At 33.8% G+C, this 21,446-nt stretch overlaps 1 protein-coding gene across 1 annotated transcript in view; it reads right to left on the reverse strand.

The window, feature by feature from the left end:
• LOC142317579 (uncharacterized) overlaps positions 1-21,446 on the reverse strand; it is a 110,750-nt gene that overhangs the window by 40,740 nt on the left and 48,564 nt on the right. The window contains exons 7-9 of the mRNA XM_075354136.1: positions 21,042-21,218; positions 6,386-6,789; positions 2,729-2,924 (exon numbers count right to left, since the gene is read on the reverse strand). Coding sequence (XP_075210251.1) covers positions 2,729-2,924; positions 6,386-6,789; positions 21,042-21,218 — 777 coding nt within the window. The remainder of the gene's footprint in view (positions 1-2,728; positions 2,925-6,385; positions 6,790-21,041; positions 21,219-21,446) is intronic.

Below are 21,446 nucleotides of genomic sequence, written 5' to 3' on the forward strand. Positions count from 1 at the left end.
AGAATTACTTGCTGATAAGAAGACAGTAAATGTAAATCAGGTTGGAAAATATATTGTTAATCAAATAATTATTTGTATTTTTATGTAATTATACAGATGTTCTGAATAATTGCATGTACTTTTACAATTCCATATAAGTGCTTTATGGTTACAGACTGTTGGCTGCAGAAAGTAGGTATCGACTTTCAGTGCTGCATTTTAAGACTACATTTTTATTTACTTTTTTCTGAGCTCACAATGAGTGCCCGGACATAAAATTACTGTAGTAAATAATTAAAAATTAACAAATAAAATTTACCTTAAAAATTAAAAGAATGTAAATGCCTATTCGGTATGCTAAGTGCAAAATAAAAAAAATAAAAAAATACTAAATAAAAAATAAAAATACTAATAACATAAAACAACAAAATTGCCATACATCAAAAAAGGCACTCATTACAGTTTTAATCAAGTATTTGAATACAGATGCCTTAAGAAATTCTAAGACATTAGATAACATCAATATATTGTTGCCTGAGATATTTTGGATATTAGCCCCTAGTGTAATCTTCCAATGCAATGCCGTGTAAGCCGTGTAACAGACACAGTTCACAACGATGTGGTGTACCGTTAGTTGGCAGTTACAGTGAACACAGACTATAGTTTTATTTTGAGATTAATGTTCCAGAAGATAAGAAAAGTATTATTTTTATATTCCCTGATTTTATAGTAGGTCAGAGTTTATATGTATGATAAAACTTACTTTGCCAAGTATAATATCCATTCTTTATTCAAGTCTATGATTAAGTATTTGGAGGATGTGAATAAAATAAGTAAAAGAGATCATTTCTTTGAATATCACAGGGTTGTTAATACACAGTTCTTGAAAACCACAACATTTGTTGCATTTTCATCTTACACATGAATGCATATTTAAGAAGTAGTTTTTTAGTAACAAAAAATCATAATAGTTATAAAATTATACAAGCATACTATTATTATTTATGCTAGTTTCAATTTTCAGGATCTTACCCTTTAAGAAGTCCCAAGTATTGCATTATCATCAGGTTGTAAGAATGCATTCACTGTCAAACATTTTTTTTTTTTGAAATTGTAAATAAGAGTATTAAGAGTACTTGTAATAAGAGTATTGTGAATTAAAAAATAATTTTAAAAAAAGTAATTATATGCCAGGTTAAAGGGACGACAGACTGGTAACAAGATTCGCAAAGCTATTTTATAAGTAATTTATTTTTTCAATTATCTCATCAGTTCCATCATAATAATAATAATGACTTTTAATTATTACATACACCTTTTAATTCAGCTCTTCAAAATGAACAAGCTAGTAATTTAATTTAAAAAAATAATCATCCATGAGTAAAGCAGGTATTACTTGAAAAATGGACAATAACTGGTAACCTGAGCATCTAAAAACACCTTAATTTAATAATTTGTATTTTCACAATTCTTCTTCCGATTTGTATAAATTTGTATTATATTTAAAAACAGACAAGTAATTTTTGAAGACAAATTCTAGTAATGAAATAAATTCTCCAGATTAATAGAAATCAGATTGAAAAAATAAGCTAAGAACACTTGTGATGTTTTGTCATTATGAAGCAAGTCATGAAGGTAAAAATTCATTGCCAAAATGTCCCAAATATAAAGCTGTTCATACTTTCCACCAGTCATGATATATATTTGTGTATATGTGATAAAATGCTTACATGAGGAGACTATTGTTTAAGTTAAAAGACGAATTGCTAATATACTAAAGATATTTCAATATCTGTAAAATACCTTATTTTTGTTTTAGATGTTTAAGACTTGAGAACTGCTTGGTAGATCTACAAAATTGATCTTTATTGAATTTTAAGGAAGACATAAATTTATTCAAACGCTCTTTATGACTAATAAAACTTAAACCAAGAAAGAGCTTTATATTTAATTTTATGTAGTTGAATTACGAGTCACTAACCAAATCACATTCTCTAAGAGTTAATTATTATTTACTTTCTGGGAATAAAATTTGGGAACTTTGCTTAATTTTATTTTGTTACTTTAATGGTCAAATCTGGAGAACTATTCTTGAAAGGTATAATTTTTTCATAGCTAGTCAAATTTGTTGTGGCAATCTTTCTATTAAAATTTTATATAACCACTTTTGTTTCTAAATTATTAAGAATGTATTACATTTTCATATTGTACCCACTGCATTGGCAACACATGTAAACAATGTGAGCAACTACAAAGAACACTCCATCAGAATCATCTTCTTCAACCGATCAATTGTAACAAATGGCCTATGTTGGTAACATCCTTGCATGGAAGTTATGACAATTGGGAAATCATGAAACAATGTTTATTACAAGCATTTTTCCAACTTTTTGAACTAGTTCATCAGTCATGACTGAATGTTGTAATTTCTCTCTTATCTACATTGTGCAGTCCTCCATGGATTTTAATTCAACATTAATGCCATAAACATATAAAATCATTGATGTGATTGATCTTTTTTTTAGTGAAAGAACAAATATCCATCACATACCTGCCATTGGACAGGATTGATGATGACATCAAACATTTCATAGACTGTTCTTTACCATCAAAAATCAATTTTGTAATAGAACTAAGAGTTTATTATTGAATTCATTTCACTGTAAGGCAGTAATGTAGTTTTTTCTCTTTTACAATATCTAGGTAAAACCAATTATCAATAAATTGATGATACTATTAATACTATTACCTGAGCTTGAAGTACTTTCTTAGTTTTAGAATTTTTTTGGGCTCTAAAACCATCAGCTAACTTTGTTTCATGCTGAACAATTAAGTTTAATTTTTTTATTTTTTTCATTAGATTTTTATTTTCGATGTTTTTAGTTTGCAGATGTGATATAACAATACTAAGTTTGTAATATAATTCCTTATTTTCTTTTAAAACTCTGTAAAAAACAACATTAATCATAAAAATATTTTAAGGTTATTCTATAATCTAAACAAGCTGCAAATCACAAAGTTTATCTCTATGTAATATTCTCATAAACTACTGGTTTTTTAGATCAGCTCAAACAAATCACCTAAAGACTATACAGAAGAACTCAACACTATAAAATACTAGACACACCAGTAGCTATTTTTTACTACCACACTCACTGGTATACTCATACTCAAAATAAATAAAGATAAAAACAATAATAAACAAAACAAAAGAAACAACACAATCTACACAAAGATTCAAAGAAAATAGTACACAAAGTTAAAAAATGTGGATGTAATATGGCTTTCAGAACAACAAAAAACAAATCGCTAGGCACAGAACACAATCATTAAACATGTACATTGTCCTGGAGTAAAAACAGAATTGTTCCAATTATACATTGTTTCAGGCTGGTAAATGCAGTTTCAAACAATGATTCACTGGACAGTAAATTGTCAACTATTCACTGAAATAAATCACAAATTCAGCAATAGTAATCTTAAAATTCTACATATGCACATAAAAAGGACTGCACTTTAACATACCTGAAATGTATGAAATATCAAATACAATTTAACACAATTAAATGTGAACTTTTAACACAACTGGCACATATAACAAATAAATGTGCAGAGGTTGAAAAGAGTTTTATTTTTCTACATTTATTTTTTTTTTTTTCTGTAGATGTTTCTCAAGCAGAATGACTTGACTATAAAATTTACATTGATACCAAATATGCAAAAAGATATTTATTCAGTGTATATTTTTAACAGTAATTATATCAACAATAAACTCACCCATTTTTTAATTGTCTAGAAAACTTATTTTACTGCAAGCACCAGTTTGTGTAAGAATGTCTAAATCCTCTTAACCATTGACATTCGCATCAGTGTTTATATTATGGCAACACACATATGCCTTCAAAAAGCCCCATAAAAAATTACCAGACAATTAAATTTGGCAATCACAGAGGTCATTTCAAAAGTTTACTATCCTGTCCAGTCCAACAACCAAGAATTTAATGATTTAAAAACAATTTTTGTAGTTTTCATTAGAAGCATTGGAAAAAATCATATAATTCATCTAAGTAAAATGTGATGATTTAACATTTAAATATCTATTAGCCGTTATAGTTTCATCAAATATGATTTAAGACAAAATATTATCAACAGAAAGAGCAATCGAAATTGGCTGCAGAAAGAGCAGTCTAAATTGTAATTCCTTTTAATTTGAACCTTTTCTGCTCCAAACATAGGGTTATAATGTAATAATCATGGTTCGGGTTGATTTACCCTACCCTTTATGGCAAAAGACTCATCGGAAAATACAACACCAAAATGCCAATCAGGATCAGTTTCATGAAACTCAGTAACTCAAGAACAAACCACAGATGGTCTAATCAGATCATTTTCAAGAAGGCCATAGACTGTTTTACTCATGTAGAAGTTGATTTTGAATCTTAACTTGATGAATAGTTATAATAGTCTCACATATTTTTGTGTCTGAAGATTTAGCAAATTTATTTTCTATACTAACTGTATCCAACATCAAAGATTTACACTTTAAAATTGAGCTTTCTGATGCATGATAGACATCATTTTGATGTAAAATATGTTGATACTTGTATTTTAAAACTCTTATTGCCTGTCTAAAACACTAGCACAAGCACAGCACTTCATTTATTGCTCAACTCAATAATTTATATTTTATGACGATAATTTCATATGACATACAATTAATTTTACTTTTTGTAAATATGAAATGGCTGTATAAAAATATAACATGATTTTAGATTACCATAACCTGATTACAAATCTAACCACAATGAAAACAGATGACTTTAGAAACTTAGTGTTAGAAAACTAGAGTTTTTACTTGTATTTTGAAAGGTTGTTATTTTGTTCTTATATAACAAAAAAGGCTGACAGTTTATAGTTGTTTATGGAATAACTACAGCTAATCAGAGATGCAATGTTAACCTGTTTGTTAGTAGTTGCAATTAAAAAATTTGATGTGGACATCACATCATGACTTCCTTGTATACCTATTAAATTACAGTTTTTTAAAATTATTATTATGTAACCATCAACAAAATTAAAGAAAGAAAATCAGATGTTTCACCAAATGTGATGTAGACACAACTTGACTTACTTGCTTATTACATATACACATTTCTTTTTTTTAAATGAAAAGTGCATAAAATTTTATTTCATTAATAACTTAATTATTAATACATCAATATATTTAAATTAAAAAAAAAGAGATGAAGTCTGATTCAAACCAATGGGCCTTCCCCTTTAAGATCTAAATATTTCATTAATTAAAATTTAATTTGACTATAACTCTAGAACCAATGAAAGTACTCTATGATATATTGCTGAAAAGCTCTTAATGAGGGCTTATTACTGCAGTTAAGAAAAATTCCAAATTCATTCTTTTGGATTTTGAGCTTTTTTTGGGCACTTTTAGTTCATTTGATTGCAATAAAAAGGGGAGGTGCGCAACAGTTGATGTTACAACAGTTCTAAATCCAAAATGTCAACATTCTACGGCCAATTGTTTTTGAGTTATACGAGATACATACGTGGTCAGACGTCACATCAAAACTAGTCAAAATGGATTCAGGGATGGTCAAAATGGATATTACCGTTGAAATCTGTAAACTGAAATTTTTCGTGATCACCATACTTCCTTTACTATGTACAAGGAAGTAAAAAACTGTAATGGTTGATTGCAGATTATACATATTATAAACTGTATGAATGAGTTTCTGTTTGTAAGTATATGAATTTTCAACTTCAAACAGCCATACTCAGTCAAATTTTACCATACCTTTGAACCATCCATGTAAATGTAGGTCCTTTTTAACTTTGCAGTAGTGCACCTATTTTGTTGCTGATATGATCTGTTTAAGTATTGGTCTGATTAACGAATGTATTTATTTACTATTTATACTCAATACACTTCGCATCCAAAAATAACATTCCTAATATGATGTGTAATTATTATTCCATTTTATCCAAGGCACAAACCACCTAAATAGCCATGTCTAGTCACGATTCAACTAAATTTTAATAAATCATTAACCTACTAAAACAAAATTGATGAGAATATAAATTCGTTTTTCATTTATCACAAATAAAGAGTAAAAATATCCAAGATGGATATCTTTTTTACCCTTCACCAGTGTATTTTAATAAACAACAAATAAAAAAAAAATGTTGTTTTAGGCAGCAACTTGCCATTCATCTGGAAAGTTCTGGGCTCAAATGCCAGTCAGGCTTGGCATTTTTTTATTTGCTACAAAATTCAGTTACCTTAAAAAATAGTAGATACCCATAATTGGGTGTTATTACTTCAGAGAGAAAAAATAAATAAAAATTAACTTTAATTTTAATAAATTTTTACTACTAATAACAAACTAACCTTTGCTTATCTTTCAGAAGATTATAATTGATACGCTTTATTTCTGCACAAAACTTCTCCGCTTTATCAAGATTTTCTGTTTGCTCTAATGCTAACTGTTCACAAGTATTAAATTTAGTAATATTTTCTTTGATTATTTTTTGCTGTAAATTTAAATCTTTTAAAGCATTATCGAGTTCGGTTTTGACATTTTCATTATTTAGATCCTTTTGTACTCCAATCTCATTTTGTAACTGATTAATTAATTTTTCATACTTTGAAATTTTTTCAGTAAGAGACTGTTTATCTTTTTCAATTATTTTTTTCGCTAATGTAATTTCTTTTATTTTTTTTGCAGTTACTTTCGTTGATGTTGAAAAATTACATTTTTCTCTTTCAGTTTTTGTTATTTTTAATTCTTGTGTCTGTAACAATTGATTTTAATTATATAATATTATTAAATATTAACCATTTAAAAACAAAAAAAAAACCATTGTTCAAACTATTCTATTATTCTAACTGTATGTGCATAAATAAGAGCTGTTGAACAAACAGCTTATCATAGTACAACTGATAACATCAGTATCAGTTTTATATATAGCTATTTAAATGATTGAGAGACAGGAAGTTCATGCACTACTGTCTTGCATGTTGAATAGAATATATTAAAAAGTTTATATACTCATACATCAGGAACTGCAATATATTTAGTGCCATCTTATGTGAAATAAATATGCTGTACATTCATCTACCTCTACATTATAAAGGAAAAATCTGTTATATTTATATTATTGATAAAACAATATTTTACTTTCATAACTTATTAAAAAGTTATAAATACAGTGTTTTTGTGTATTATTCAGTTTGTGTTTAGTTTTCCTTGTTTAGTTTTCCTGATAGCCATATAAGGAAAACTAAAGATATTAACTCAGGCAATTAGATATTAACTTAAATATTGTGACACACAGTAAAAGAAAAAATCATTTACAAAAATAAAATTTAATAATAATAATAAGAATGTCAGGAAAACAGAAGCGTGTCTGTCTGCTGCTATAGACATTACTTGCCTGTAATTGTATAACATAAATAAATTTACAACATAAATAAATTTTTAACAACCTCTTAATATTTCTCTGTATATATTTCTTACTGCAATACAGGCTGGACATACAATTAAGTAAAGTTTAGTCCAGGGGAGTATCCTTCAAACTCAAACGAGCCCCCAGCCTATCGACCCCAGGAAACCCCGGCTCATTAGAGCCAAGACACTTCAGCATGCTAGACCTCCCAGTCGAGCCTGTCTGCCCTGCTCTAAACTAAAATCCCCTTCAACGTCCTTTGTCATCTTTTTCCCTCAAAATCGTGTTCGCCAAACTGTCGACGGCTCTCCAGTTTGCCACTGAAGTCAGCATATAATCTACTAGTTCTTCTGGTGTTAGGTCAGTGACTCCCACCCTGACCCAACTGCCAGAGTTCTGGCAGTGTACTGAATCTTGCTCGTGACAGTACATACACGTTGGCAATTCCCTTCTCCATGTTCTATACAGTAGTCCTCTAGCTCTCTTCGCCAAATAATGGACAATCTGGCATCCTCCTTACTCACTCCCGCAAACTGCTCCGTTTTCCCCGAATGAGCAAGTCCACCAGAGAAATCCCAGAAAGAACACACGTGGCATCATATGAAAGTATCCTATAACCCTTAACTCCTAGTAATGTTCTCCAGTGGATCCTTCGAAGCCTGTTGAGATTTCGCTGGATATTAATTGTCCTGTCCCAGGCCGGCACTGCATACAGAAGAACTGAGGCTACAGCCGACATGATTACTCTTTGTTTGGCCAAGCCAGGAGCAGTCCGCAAAGGCATAAGTCTATTTAAGGCATTCACTAACCTTTCCGCCTTATTACAGACTTCTTTGACATTTGTCATTTGTTTTAATCAACCACACATCTCAGGAGTGGTCAACCTGAGTCTATTCAAGACTACATGTTTACTGGTACATTTGCACATACATTACAAATACATCAGGCCTCGTAAGCCAGTAGCACTAATTGCATTTGCCTATACATACCTACACCCAGACCCAGCAGTAGCTGGAAAACTGGTTGGAGAAAAAAAGTGTGTGTGTGTGTGTGTGTGTTTCTAAATCTACCTTTGATTCTGGACTAAAAAATTTTATTTTTCAAGAAATTAATTTGTGAACTCCATCATAATTTGTCATCTATAAATGAAATAATGTTCTCTAATAAATTTTGTTTTATCACAAAATTTATGTTATTGTCTTTTGGTGTGGCAAACAATATTATTTGCAATTACTTTGTTGTTATGTTGTTCTCCATTCCTTCCTTTTCAATACAATTCATTCAACCATAACATATTTACTGCATCCTACAATCTAGTTATCTTTTACATATTTCAATAATTTCCTCTTCCTTTTCAGTTACTCTATAAATTCCTTTATTAACCAAATTAGATAAACTTGAATTCTTAATGCTTTGCCCAGCAACTTAATTCATCTCTAAAAGATTCTACCACATTTTCCCCTCCTGTTAATTTTAAGATCTCTTCATATCATATCCAAACTTTATCAACCCATCTAATTTTTAGCATCTTCTTGCAACAATTTCTATTCTTTACCATTCTGCTTTTAACATTGTCATACATTTGAATATTCTATGATGTTCACAATATTATGCGTTCACAATAATAATGGAATTGTATTAGCATGTTACCTTAAAATGCAGAATGATAGGTAATAATATGGTCAGTTAAAACCCCTTAATGATAAAAATATTTGTGAATTAATAAAAATTAGTTGTATGCTCTTGATAGAAAATATTATCCATTCTAAGGTGAGCAGTGCTTGGTGTTATACAGTGCAAACTAAAGTAGTAATACTGTCTAAAGGCTGTCTAAACTAATTTCACATTAACATCAAAATGTGGTAAACCAAATTCAGTAACTTTATATGCAGCTTTGTATACAGTCTAGTCTTATTTTTAATCTGAATTTTTCTCTTATCAATAAATTCTTATATTTGTTTTTATTCAGCATTATTATTCAGTATTTTAATTCATTTTTGGTTTCCATCGAAAGAACAATGTTACCTCAGTTTATTTTAATGGAATATGGAAACGGAATTTTGTACTGTATGAAAAATTATATGCCTGTCGGTTTCAATCATGGGACTTCAATATAAAAGGCAGAGACACTATCATTCCACCACGAACATCAAACATTTTACCCTGTTTTCTTCACTAAAAAAGCAATTATAATTTTTTAAATCTCAGGGTACTTCTATCTCATACATTCTGCCCAATAATTTATATAGTTTATTCAGTAATTCTCTGAAATAAGGTATTAATTTTAGTTGCATAATATTCATACAAGCTAACACCTTATTAAATCATAGAATTGAGCAGCACTGTACTGCCACTCACTGCCTGCAGCTTACATAACAGCCACATCTTTACAATAACAAGAAGAATATTTCTTTACTTTTACTTTCAGAAAAAATGTTAAAAATAGTGTGACTTATCTAAAACATTATTAAATTTTACTAATCATTAAGTTTAGTAATTATTGTTTAATAATCATTGATTATTAAATTAAATTTAATTTGGTTTGCAAATTTTGATCTCAAAATGCTACAGATTACATTTACATAAAAGAGGATTTGGTAAATTTTTTAATTAAAAAAATTAATTTGGTAAAATTTTAATTAAAAAAATTAATTTGGTAAAATTTTAATTAAAAAAATTAATTTGGTAAAATTTTAATTAAAAAAATTAATTTGGTAAAATTTTAATTAAAAAAATTAATTTGGTAAACTTTTTAATTAAAAAAATTAATTTGGTAAATTTACCAAATTAATTTGGTAAACTTAGCAAATGAATTTGTTTAATATTAGTAATCATTCTTTTTACCATCATATGACTTCCTAACAAATTTAGAAAATATGAAATTTTTTTAAATTGAATTGCTTGTTCCATAAAAATTTCTTTACTTTTTGTATAAAAATCAGTAACCAGGCTATTTTTCTTTACCAAATCTTCTTTTTCATCCTAGAAAAGCAACAGAAATAACTTTAATTCTACACTTATTTACGAGGGATATCTCTAAAGTAAAGACCGCTGGGAAATTTCTCTCCTTAAGGTTGGCGAGCCTGTGTCGTTCATACACTACATTACACACACTGCATTGTTGTCTCTAAGAAGTCACTTTGTAGTATCTTTGATTACGTTGTGAGTTATTACGTTATAAAATGAACATGAAAATCGATGTTGCCGTCCAGTGTGAAATACGTAGTCATACCTTTTTTTTAAACTATCAAAACGTTAAGCCGGCTGAAATTCATAGGCAGTTGGTTGCTGTGTACGGTGAAAATGTAATAAATGAAAGAAATGTCCGAAAATGGTGTGAAAGGTATAGAAATAACAGAATTAATATGCATGATGAACGTACGGGGAAGCCCTTGATAATCACCGAGGACTTGTTGAAACGCGTCGATGATGAAATCAGAAATCGTCACTCAACGATTTCCGACCTGACCCTTCTTTTTCCTAATTTTTCAAGAGCTGATACCGGTCGCATTGTTCATGACCATATAAGCTTCAGAAAGGTTTATGCACGTTGGGTGCCGCACGTCTTGACGGAACGTCACAAAAAAATCCGAATGGTATCTGCTTTGGAATTTTTGATGCGATGCCCAGAAAAAAGAGATGAGTTCCTTAATTCGATTGTTACCGACGATGAAACATGGATTTCGTATTACACGCCAGAGAGAAAACGGCAGTCAAGCCAAATTTCAGTTCCTACAACCAATTCTATGACGGTTGGTGGTCCATCTAAAAAAACTACCACTTTTAGTCTGGTGAAAAGGCCTCGGTCAGCTTCGTCTGACGAGGATAGTTTTGCTACAGCCGATGAAGGTGGTGTTAGGTGCAAGAATGTTCGCTTTGTTGTTGTTAAGAATAAGCAGGATGGTGGCTCCCTTCAAAAGGTCTCACCTTTCTTGATTAGTAAATGCATCACAGGATGTATTGGTTCTCCGAGGAACATTAAAAAATTACGTGATGGGACAATTTTGGTAGAGACATATAACGACGAGCAGAGTCGATCATTGTTACGTCTGACCAATATGGGCGGCATAATCGTAAGTACGTCATGCCACAAGACCCTCAATACCAGCCGAGGAGTGATTTTTTATCGTGACCTTCTAGAAATGAATTTGAGGGAAATTGCTGATGAACTTAGTACTCAAGGTATTGTAGAGGTGAAACCTATGATGATACGGCAGAACGGAACAGAAGAACCGACGCCGTCCCTTATACTGACGTTCGGTCTTCCTGTTCCTCCAGAGAGGATTAGAGTGGGTTACCTCTCACTTCGGGTACGCCAGTTCATTCCCAACCCACGGTGGTGTTTCAGGTGCCAAAGGTACGGTCACACTACAACATCTTGCTCGAGGTCGGAGATCTGTGCTCGATGTGCTACCGAAGGCTACAGTGACGCTAACTGTGAGGAAAGAGAAAGATGTGCGAACTGCAATGGTTCGCATACGGCTCGCTCCCGAGATTGCCCAATTCTCAAGATCTGTACTGAGCAGAAACTATCTTTCCCGGCTGCACGCAGGGAGTATAGGAAAATGGTTAACTCACGTAATCTCGTTCAACCTGATGTGTCCTTCGCCACTGCTGCGTCAAAACAGACTGCTACACCTGTTCATGCTCCACAGTGCGGATCCTGCACGGAACTTAAGAAGCTTGTTCAGATGCTTTCTGATCAGGTTACTTCGCTTACGGCCACTATTTCCGGGCTGGCAAGGATGAGTGAAAAGTCCTGCGTCTCAATAACGGAATCCAGCAGTGTGGTCCATACAAACGTTCCTACTCCCAAAGTGCTGCCGACAGCCACTATTTCCGGGCTGACAAGGGTGAGTGAAAAGTCCTGTGTCGCAGTAACTGAATCCAACAGTGTGGTTCATAAAAAAGTTCCTGCTCCTAACGTGCTGCCGGTACGGGCAGAGGCTACCACAGACGGCGGTAAGCCGACTAACAAGGTCCCCAGGAAAGTGACCCGCATGGCCTCCCCCTTTGGGATGTCAGTAGCGACATCCCGTTCTCATAAATCTCCTCCGCCGTCACCCCCATATACTGGAGGATATGGTTGAGGAACCTCCCGACCCAAAGGCGTCGTAGTTATCTAAGGTGAAGAACACAAAAAAGAAAAATAGAATCACGTACAACTGAATTCTATATGGTTTCCTGAGTTTATTTATTATATTTATATTTTTTACTTTATTTTCATTTTATGAACATTATTCAGTGGAATGTTCGGGGTGTATGGTCCCGCATTGCAGATATTGGAGTACTGGCGCAGCTGCATGATCCGATTGTCATGTGTTTCCAGGAGACTCATCTTCTGCGACATGACCCAATCGCACTCAGGGGATACTTTTGTGAGAGATTCGACTGTGTAGTGGACGGTAGAGAGAGTGGTGCTGTGGCTATTTTCATGAGGGATGAGGTATCAGCTACAAGGATTCGACTGACCACTCTCTTCCTGCTGTTGCAGTGAAGATCTCTGTCCCCTTCAAGTTGCATATCTGTAATCTATATCTCTCGCCGAACACTCAGTTCAGTGCTCTGGATATCTCAGACCTCCTCGCACAAATACCATCTCCATCATTAATAGTGGGAGACTTCAATGCCCACCATGTTTCTTGGGGCTCGACTTTCTGCTCCACTCGGGGAAATATAGTACACGATGTGAGACAGGATTTGGACCTTTGTTTGCTGAATGATGGGTCTCATACATTCATGTCTTTAACATCTGGTACTGTGTCTAATATCGATCTCTCCATGTGCTCGCCGACTTTACTCCCTCGTTTTGATTGGTCTGTTTGTGATGGTTTTCATGGCAGCGACCATAAACCAATTGTTTTTCGTTTCGGTGTGGACCACGAGCTTCGGAGAAGGCCACGGAGGTTGATTGTCGAAAAGGCGAATTGGGATGGATATCGTATGGCCTTCCAATCGCAGTGTGACGTCGGTGCGGACATCCTTGAGGAACTTTCCTCTTTTACGTCCAAAATACTTGAAACTGCAGATATGTCCCACAAACATCGGGTAATCCTAAACGTCCTTCCGTTCCGTGGTGGAATGATGATGTAAGTGTTCTATTCGGAATCGACGGCGAGCACTATGCAAATTCAATAATAGACCTACAACTGAACATCTAGATATGTACCGCAGAGCTAGGGCGGTGTGCCGTCGGGTCTTCTTGACCGCTAACAGGAATTCATGGACGAAGTATGTGAACTCCATCTCACGTACTACTCCCACGTCTACTGTGTGGAGAAAAATCCATGCAATTTTCAGGTCGCCAGGGCAATCTATTCTCGGTCTCATCGATGAGGGAGAACTCCTTACGTCATCGTCGGCTGTAGCAAATACTTTAGCGAAATCTTTCCGTTCGGTGTCTCTCACCTCGTCATATAGTAACGACTTTCAGAGGTGCGAAGCACGGATGGAAGTATTGAGGTTGAATATTGGTGTTTCGGCTGGTGAATTGAACACTCCATTCTTACTTAAAGAATTGTTGCACGCACTTAGGAACTCACGTGACACTTCCCCTGGACCAGACAACTTTCGCCTTTGTATGCTTTCGCACCTTCCTGACTCAGCACTACAACATCTTTTGAGTATTTACAATGGTTTATTCTCCGGACAAGTCTTTCCGCCCGACTGGTCGGAAGCATTTATAATACCAGTACTAAAGCCTGGCAAAGAGAAAACCGATCCCTTAAGCTACCGCCCTATTTCTTTAACAAGCGTGTTGTGTAAAGTAATGGAGAGGATGGTGAACCGCAGGCTTGCGTGGTACTTAGAGAAACATGGCTTTCTTTCTTCGGAACAGTGTTGTTTCCGACATGGGAGATCTTCCATTGACCATTTGGTGTCGATGGAGACAGCCATACAAAACGCCTTCCTGAACCGCCAACACCTCGTTGCTATCTTTTTCGATATAAAAAAGGCGTACGACACGGCCTGGCGACGTGGCATTCTTAACACTCTTAGGAGGTGGGGATCACTGGCAACATGCTTGCTTTTATCCGGGGATTCTTGAATCACCGGACGTTTCGTGTTCGTGTAGACGATTCACTTTCAGACAGTGTCGTCTCAGAAAATGGGGCACCGCAAGGAGTGGATTAAGTGCCACCTAGTTTTCTGTGGCCATAAACAGCATTACCAATTGTGTACAGGCTCCTGTCTCTTGTTGTCTTTTCGTTGATGATTTTGTTATTTACGTTGCGAGCCGCTCTACACCCACTGCGGAGCGACTGATGCAGAACACTATATTTCGCCTTGAGGCTTGGTCACGGACTACTGGTTTCACATTTTCACCCGACAAGACGAAATGTGTAGTCTTTTCTCGGCTACGGAACCCTTCTAATCCGCGGGTTTTTCTGAACAGGGAGCTTATTGCTGTCTCTACTTACGTCAGGTTTCTGGGTTTGCTTTTTGATAGCCGTCTTACTTGGGTCACACATATGAGGGATTTGAGGACAAAGTGTTCCAAACTTTTGGATATGATGCGGGTCCTAAGTAACACCAAGGGGGGAGCCGATCGGTCGTGTATGTTACGTTTTTACTACTCCCTTGTTCGTTCCCGTTTGGATTATGGTTGTGTCGCCTATTCGTCAGTTTGCCAAACCGTACTTAAGATGCTGGACTGTGAGCATCATTCTTTTCTTCGGCTTGCCACGGGTGCGTTTAGATCGAGCCCTATCGCAAGCTTACTTGTAGACAGTGGCGAGCCACTTTGGGATAGACGAGACCAGCTTTTGTTATCTTATTTTGCCCGTCTCAGCGGACAGCCGAATCACCCAGCTTTTGACCCAGTTCTTAAGAATCCTGATTTGAGGAAGTATGAGGACCGTCCACGTTGTACTGCGCCAGTGGGTGTCCGTACACGACGTCTGCTGCAGCGTATGAATGTTGGTACTCCCTCGTTCTTTCCATCATGTCCGTGCTCGAATCCCCCGTGGAGAGTAAACCATGTAAATTTTATGTTTGATCTTACAACGTATGACAAACAATCAACGCCACCTATTGTTTACCAGCAGGTGTTCCAGTTTCTCCTCACCAAGTCGAACCCAGACGTGGTGGTATACACTGTTGGGTCGAAGCATGATGGTAACGTTGGTTGTGCTTTTGTTTTCAATGAACAGACTTATATGTTTGGCCTACCCGGTGTTACGAGTGTGTTCACTGCGGAACTATTCGCTGTGGATAGGGCTCTAAGTATCGTTGGCCCTAAATATAGGAACATTCTTATTTGCAGTGACTCATACAGTGCTCTCCAGGCGTTGGAAAACCTTTATTGCGAACATTCTGTCGTCATTGGCATTTATGATAAAATCGCTGAGTTAGAAAAACGAAACAATGGGATAGGTTTTTGCTGGCTCCCTAGCCACGTTGGGATTCTTGGTAATGAGAGGGCAGATTCTGCTGCGAAAGATGCGTGTATTCAGTCTTCTTTCACCACCCGAGTTACTACCTTTGATTTTATTAATCATATAAAGCAATCACTGCGAGCAAGGTGGCAAAGTGGCTGGACGGCTGCCGTCGATAGTAAACTTCGGCGGATTAAAGACTCAGTGTTGCCGTGGGGCTCCTCTTGCAGGAACTCTCGTCGTGAGGAAGTGGTCCTCTGCCGGTAACGGTTGGGGCATACGAGGATCACACACGAATATCTAATGTCAGGAGGAGACCCACCCCTGTGCACACGATGCAACTGCCGCATGACTGTGCACCACACTCTCGTGGACTGCGTATGTTATGCGGCGTTGCGTCGTCAGTTTAATATACCCAGCAGCATTCGTGATGTCTTGGGCAATGATGGCAGGGTTTTGGAGCGAATGTTTCTCTTTTTGCATAGTACTGGGTTACTGCAAAGGATTTAATATGCATATATATGTTTTTCTGTAAGAAGAGTTTTTAATAATTTTAACCTTTATTGTCGATTTGATTTTTTAATTGTGTTTAATTTTACTATCCGGGGTGGAGATTTTTGCACAACCCATCAGAGTTAGGTAAGTTTTTATACTTTCTTTATTCTATTATTTTATCATTAATATTTTATCAACTTTGTCTGTGATATTAGTTTTGGGTTTTATTTTGCCTTCTTGGCTTGTTTTAGTAAATTTGTATTATATAATTAATATTACGTTTACACCTTGTATAGCTTATTATTTTGGAGTTATATTACCCTTTTAATAATAACTACCGGCCGATGATAACGCCCAAGCGTTTTTCGCCCACAAACAAAAAAAAAAATTTTTGGACGCAAACTGATGGCTACAGCTTTTGGGATCGGTTTGTCATACTGCTGATTGATTTCATGCCACGTGAAATGACTATTATTGCAGAAGCCTACTGCGAAACTTTACATAAGTTACGGTGCGCCATTCAAATTCGTGGGCGGCTGACTGACGGCGTCGTCCTGCTGCACGATAATGCACGTCCACATGTTGCGAGTCGGACACGTGATTTACTGAGAACATTTGGATGGGAAATTTACGATCACTCACCAGATAGTCCGGACTTGCTCCTTCTGATAACCATTTGTTTGGGAAATTGAAAATCGTTTTGAGCGGTAAGCAATTCGCGGATGACGATGAACTTAAAAATGCTGTTAATTAGTGGTTAAATGGATTGGCGGCAGAAGAATACGACGAGGGTATATTGAAGCTGGTGTACCGCTACGATAAATGTCTTAATTCATGAGGCGATTATATGGAGAAGTAGTATAAGGTATGTATTTTAAGAGAAATAAAAATTATTTATAAAGTTTTCAGAATAAATATATTTACAATGAAACTGTCTTTACTTTAGAGATAACCTCTCATATATAACATACTGCAAAAAACAAAAAAAGATAATTCTTTGACTCAAAATTATTTTTCTGGGAATAAAAATCACACCTTTTTATTAATTTCCTTTAAAAGAAAGAAAGAGAAATTAATTGAGATAAACACTAATTTATCTCAATTAATTTTTCTTTCCATTACCATTTTACACAATACATTATAATGTATTGTGTAACGTAATACATTATACAATAATGTATTTTGTAATGTATTTGGTTTACATTATACTAATAATGCATTGTGTAAAATGGTTAGATTTCATATAAGGAAGTATGTAGCAAATTACAAAGTAAGATTAGTAAAAGAGGCTGTTAATAATAATAGACGAACAAGAAATATGAAAAAATGATAGTACAAATTAAATGGAAGGAAATAATGTAGAAAAGATGGATTAAAGAATTGTAATAATTAGTACTTCAACCAAATATATTAGGATCTTTATAACTCTGAAAGATTCTTTAAGTTTATTTCAAGCCACAACCATATTGATGAGATCATCAAATTTATTAATTGTCAGATTGCCACTGTTTAAGAATTTAAAGAATATTAGATTGTGTAATAACAAAAGAGTAAAGTGTTGAAAATAACATTCATAGTATTGAAGGAACTCTGGAAATCTTTAATATAATTTTGGAAAGGGAAGTAATTATACCATCCCAATGGTTATCATTGGTATCATTCTTTTACATAAAAAAAGGTAAAAATTAGAGGATGGAAAACTGTCACCTTCTTTGGATAACATATTTATACAGTTTGTGCAAAATAGGATTAGGGAAGACTTAGAAAGAGATGCCAATCATGTGCACAAGCAGGTTTCTGAAATGGTTTTAGCACTGCTGACCATTTTTAATCCATTTGAAAAATCATCTGAATATTAAATTACAGTGTTTTATTGCCTTTATAGACTATTGGAAAGTGTTTGGTTCTTGAAATCATCAACTTTTGTATAAAACCTAGAAAATGCAAAAAGTTAATAGGAAATATGAAAGCCTAATTAAATATATTTAACAAAAAGTAAACTTAGAATATTGTCAAAAAGGAAAGGGACTTCAGGACTTCTTTGTCATACAAAAAGAAGAGTAACAAAGCGACTCATTTTCCCCACTTCTGTTTTTAACTGTAGCTTGTAGAAATAAATAAGAAACTATACTACAAAATATAATTATTTCTATAAATGGTAGAAAACTATTTCACTTAGGATTTGCAGAGAATATGTGATTTTTTCTAAATGTAGTGAGATGGTGAAAAAGATGATAGTTCAACTAGATGGAGTTAGCAAAGATGCCGTACTATTAATGAATGCTAAGCAATCAGATACTGTAATGAACAAGCCAAAGGGTTAAATGAAGGTGGTATATCTCAGGATAGTTGACAGCTTTGAAGACAGAATTAATAAAGTGATAGAAAATAATGTTAGCAAGTAGTAGTACTGCTTAACTGAATATGGACGTTGAAGAAGAATATTAATAGGTTACAAATCACACAGACAGCAATGGAAAGAAGTTTAAGGTTAAGGCAAAATGATAAATTAGAAAATCTGTATTATTAAAAAAAAAAACTGCAACAGATCAAGTCAATTGTAACAATTGGGAAAGCCCAATGCCCATAATGAGTCTGATTTATACTTAAAAATTACAGTAATAAATGAAATATATATATATATATATATAATATAATTAAACATTTAATCGGAGACTTTATTGTACAATTAGGCAGAGAAAGAAGGTATCGCAACATAATCGGAAAATGGCCTGCCCAAACGAAACCAAACAAAAATACTCGTCGATCTCTACAGAAACCACAATCTAATCTCGAAATCCACATATTTCAAGAGGAAACGTCCCAACTACACCAAAGGAGAATGGCCACTAGACCATGTTTTCATGGACAAACACCACCACAAGAAGATCTACTATGTAAAAGTCCTCCAAGAAGTAGACATAGGCTCAAATCACTATGTAGTCAAAATTAAAATTAAATTTACTCCTCAAAGAAAGCAACAAAACCAAACCCCCTAAAATTAAAAGGAAAGTGGACCCTACCGAACTAATCATTATGAGAATTACCAGAAAGCCACTGAAAAAATAATCACAGATAAACTTGAAGATCTAGTCAATAGCTTAAACAAATTGCAGAAGAATTAGCCCAATAAAATTCTGTAAAAAACAATGGTGGAACAGCGAATGTGACAAAACAACGGAGAAAAACATCAAGCATGTCTATTTCACCAATAACAAAAATCATAAACATCCTTCCAAAATCTAGTAAAACGAAGACAAGAAACCACTCGAACCCTAAAGAGAGTAAAAAGATGACACCATAAAGACACAGTGAAGTCAGTAAGTCAATAGAAGAATAATTCAATAATACAGTCGACAGAATAGTACAAAACCTTCAAAAATCAGTTCCAAAAATATGAATCCACTACCCTACTAATAAAGAATGAGAACGGTAAACTGGCCCATAACATTAAAGACAATGCAGAAATCCTAGCTAAATATTTTAATCCCTAAATTGCAAAGAATTGACAGAACTCCTAAACTTTAACACTATCACCCCATTAACAACACTACCAGGAAATATCAACTCTCCCATAATAAAATAAGTCCCACAATAATAGAAGAAGGTGAGATGAAGAATTACAAAACAGCAGGAGAAGATCGGACTTTTGTAGAAATTTGAAAAGATGCAGGAAGATCACAAAAATTGCCCTTCATCAGCACTTATTTTATTATGTATTATGCAATACATTTATTTATTATATATTTATAATATAGTATGTTATGATGTCAGATAATTATGTTTGTTGTAAATTATTACTATCACACTTGGCATGTCTTAGTAGTAGCATGTCTTAGCTGACCTTTAGTAGCGTTTTCACCTCTAGAATCGTCGTTTCCATTTTATAAACTAGACATTTTCTGGAATGGCAGCTATGTTGCTCTCTACACTTGAAACAAACAGGAAGACCTCTACACAGGTCTCCATGATTTACCAAACCACACACCCATTTTTCCTGTCTCTCACATCTGACTGCAGTGTGTTCAAAGCGTTAGCATTTAAAATATCGCATAGATTGCTGTATTAAAGCTCTTACATCTAGACGATGTTTGCCAGCACACATCTTAGTGCCACCACGTTTCATACGTAGTTGAATGTCAAAATGAGCATTGCACCTTCGTAATCAAGGAGGAAAATGCAAGATGTTATGTACATTTATAAGGCAATGTATGGACTTTTAGATTTTGACATCTCAGGTGTAGGCATCAGGTTTCCATACATGAATAATAAGAGGCATAATTTGTTTAAATATTCAAACTGAACTACCTTATCTTCAATCAGCAAATTCATTGAAAGCTTTAATTTAGTTAGTGATAGCGGGCGGATAGATGAGTTTCATGAAAATTTAACTTCATTTAAAATAAAAATTAGGAAGATATTTTTGGATGACTACTGAATTGTGAATTTTTCATAACACCTTTGCTTTCTGCTTACTCAGTATTTATTTTATAGTATTTAATTGTTAAGTATGTAATGATTATATTTGTTTTAAACTATTATTATCACACTTGACATTGGGTATTTCATTTATATTAGGGTGTAGTTATTTTATGATTAGGCTTTCATAATCCTAATTTTTATGATGACAGTCGTGTTCAAGATAAACTTACTATAGTTTGTAGAAAAAGAAAAATATTAACTATTAAAGATAGATAACTAAAAGATAGAATAATTTTTTATTACCTGTATGTTCTTCTTTAGTATTTCTTTTTTTTCTAGTTCTTTTTTTAAAACGTTTTTTTCAGTTTCTAATTCTTTTATCAACTTATCTTGATTGATTAAAATTACTTTTAACTTGTTGAAATTTTCTTCATATGTTTTTTTGCACTGAAGTTCAGAATCTAGTTTGCGCGTCACTTCCTATAAATAATTTAATTAAAATTCATTCAAGTTTTTATTCAGTTGAATATATATATATATATATAAAACTAACAAAAACTAAGTCTTCTTAAGTCCAACCAATGTTAAAGCTCTGAGCTTTTTTCTTATGATTTTCTATATAGCCAGTTAAATTACATTATTGTATATATTACCCTAAAATTTTATAAAAGACCTCTGAAGATTATAAAGAGGGTAAACCACTCTGTG

This window comes from Lycorma delicatula, chromosome 1 (genome assembly GCF_047948215.1).
Source record: "Lycorma delicatula isolate Av1 chromosome 1, ASM4794821v1, whole genome shotgun sequence".
Taxonomy (NCBI): domain Eukaryota; kingdom Metazoa; phylum Arthropoda; class Insecta; order Hemiptera; family Fulgoridae; genus Lycorma; species Lycorma delicatula.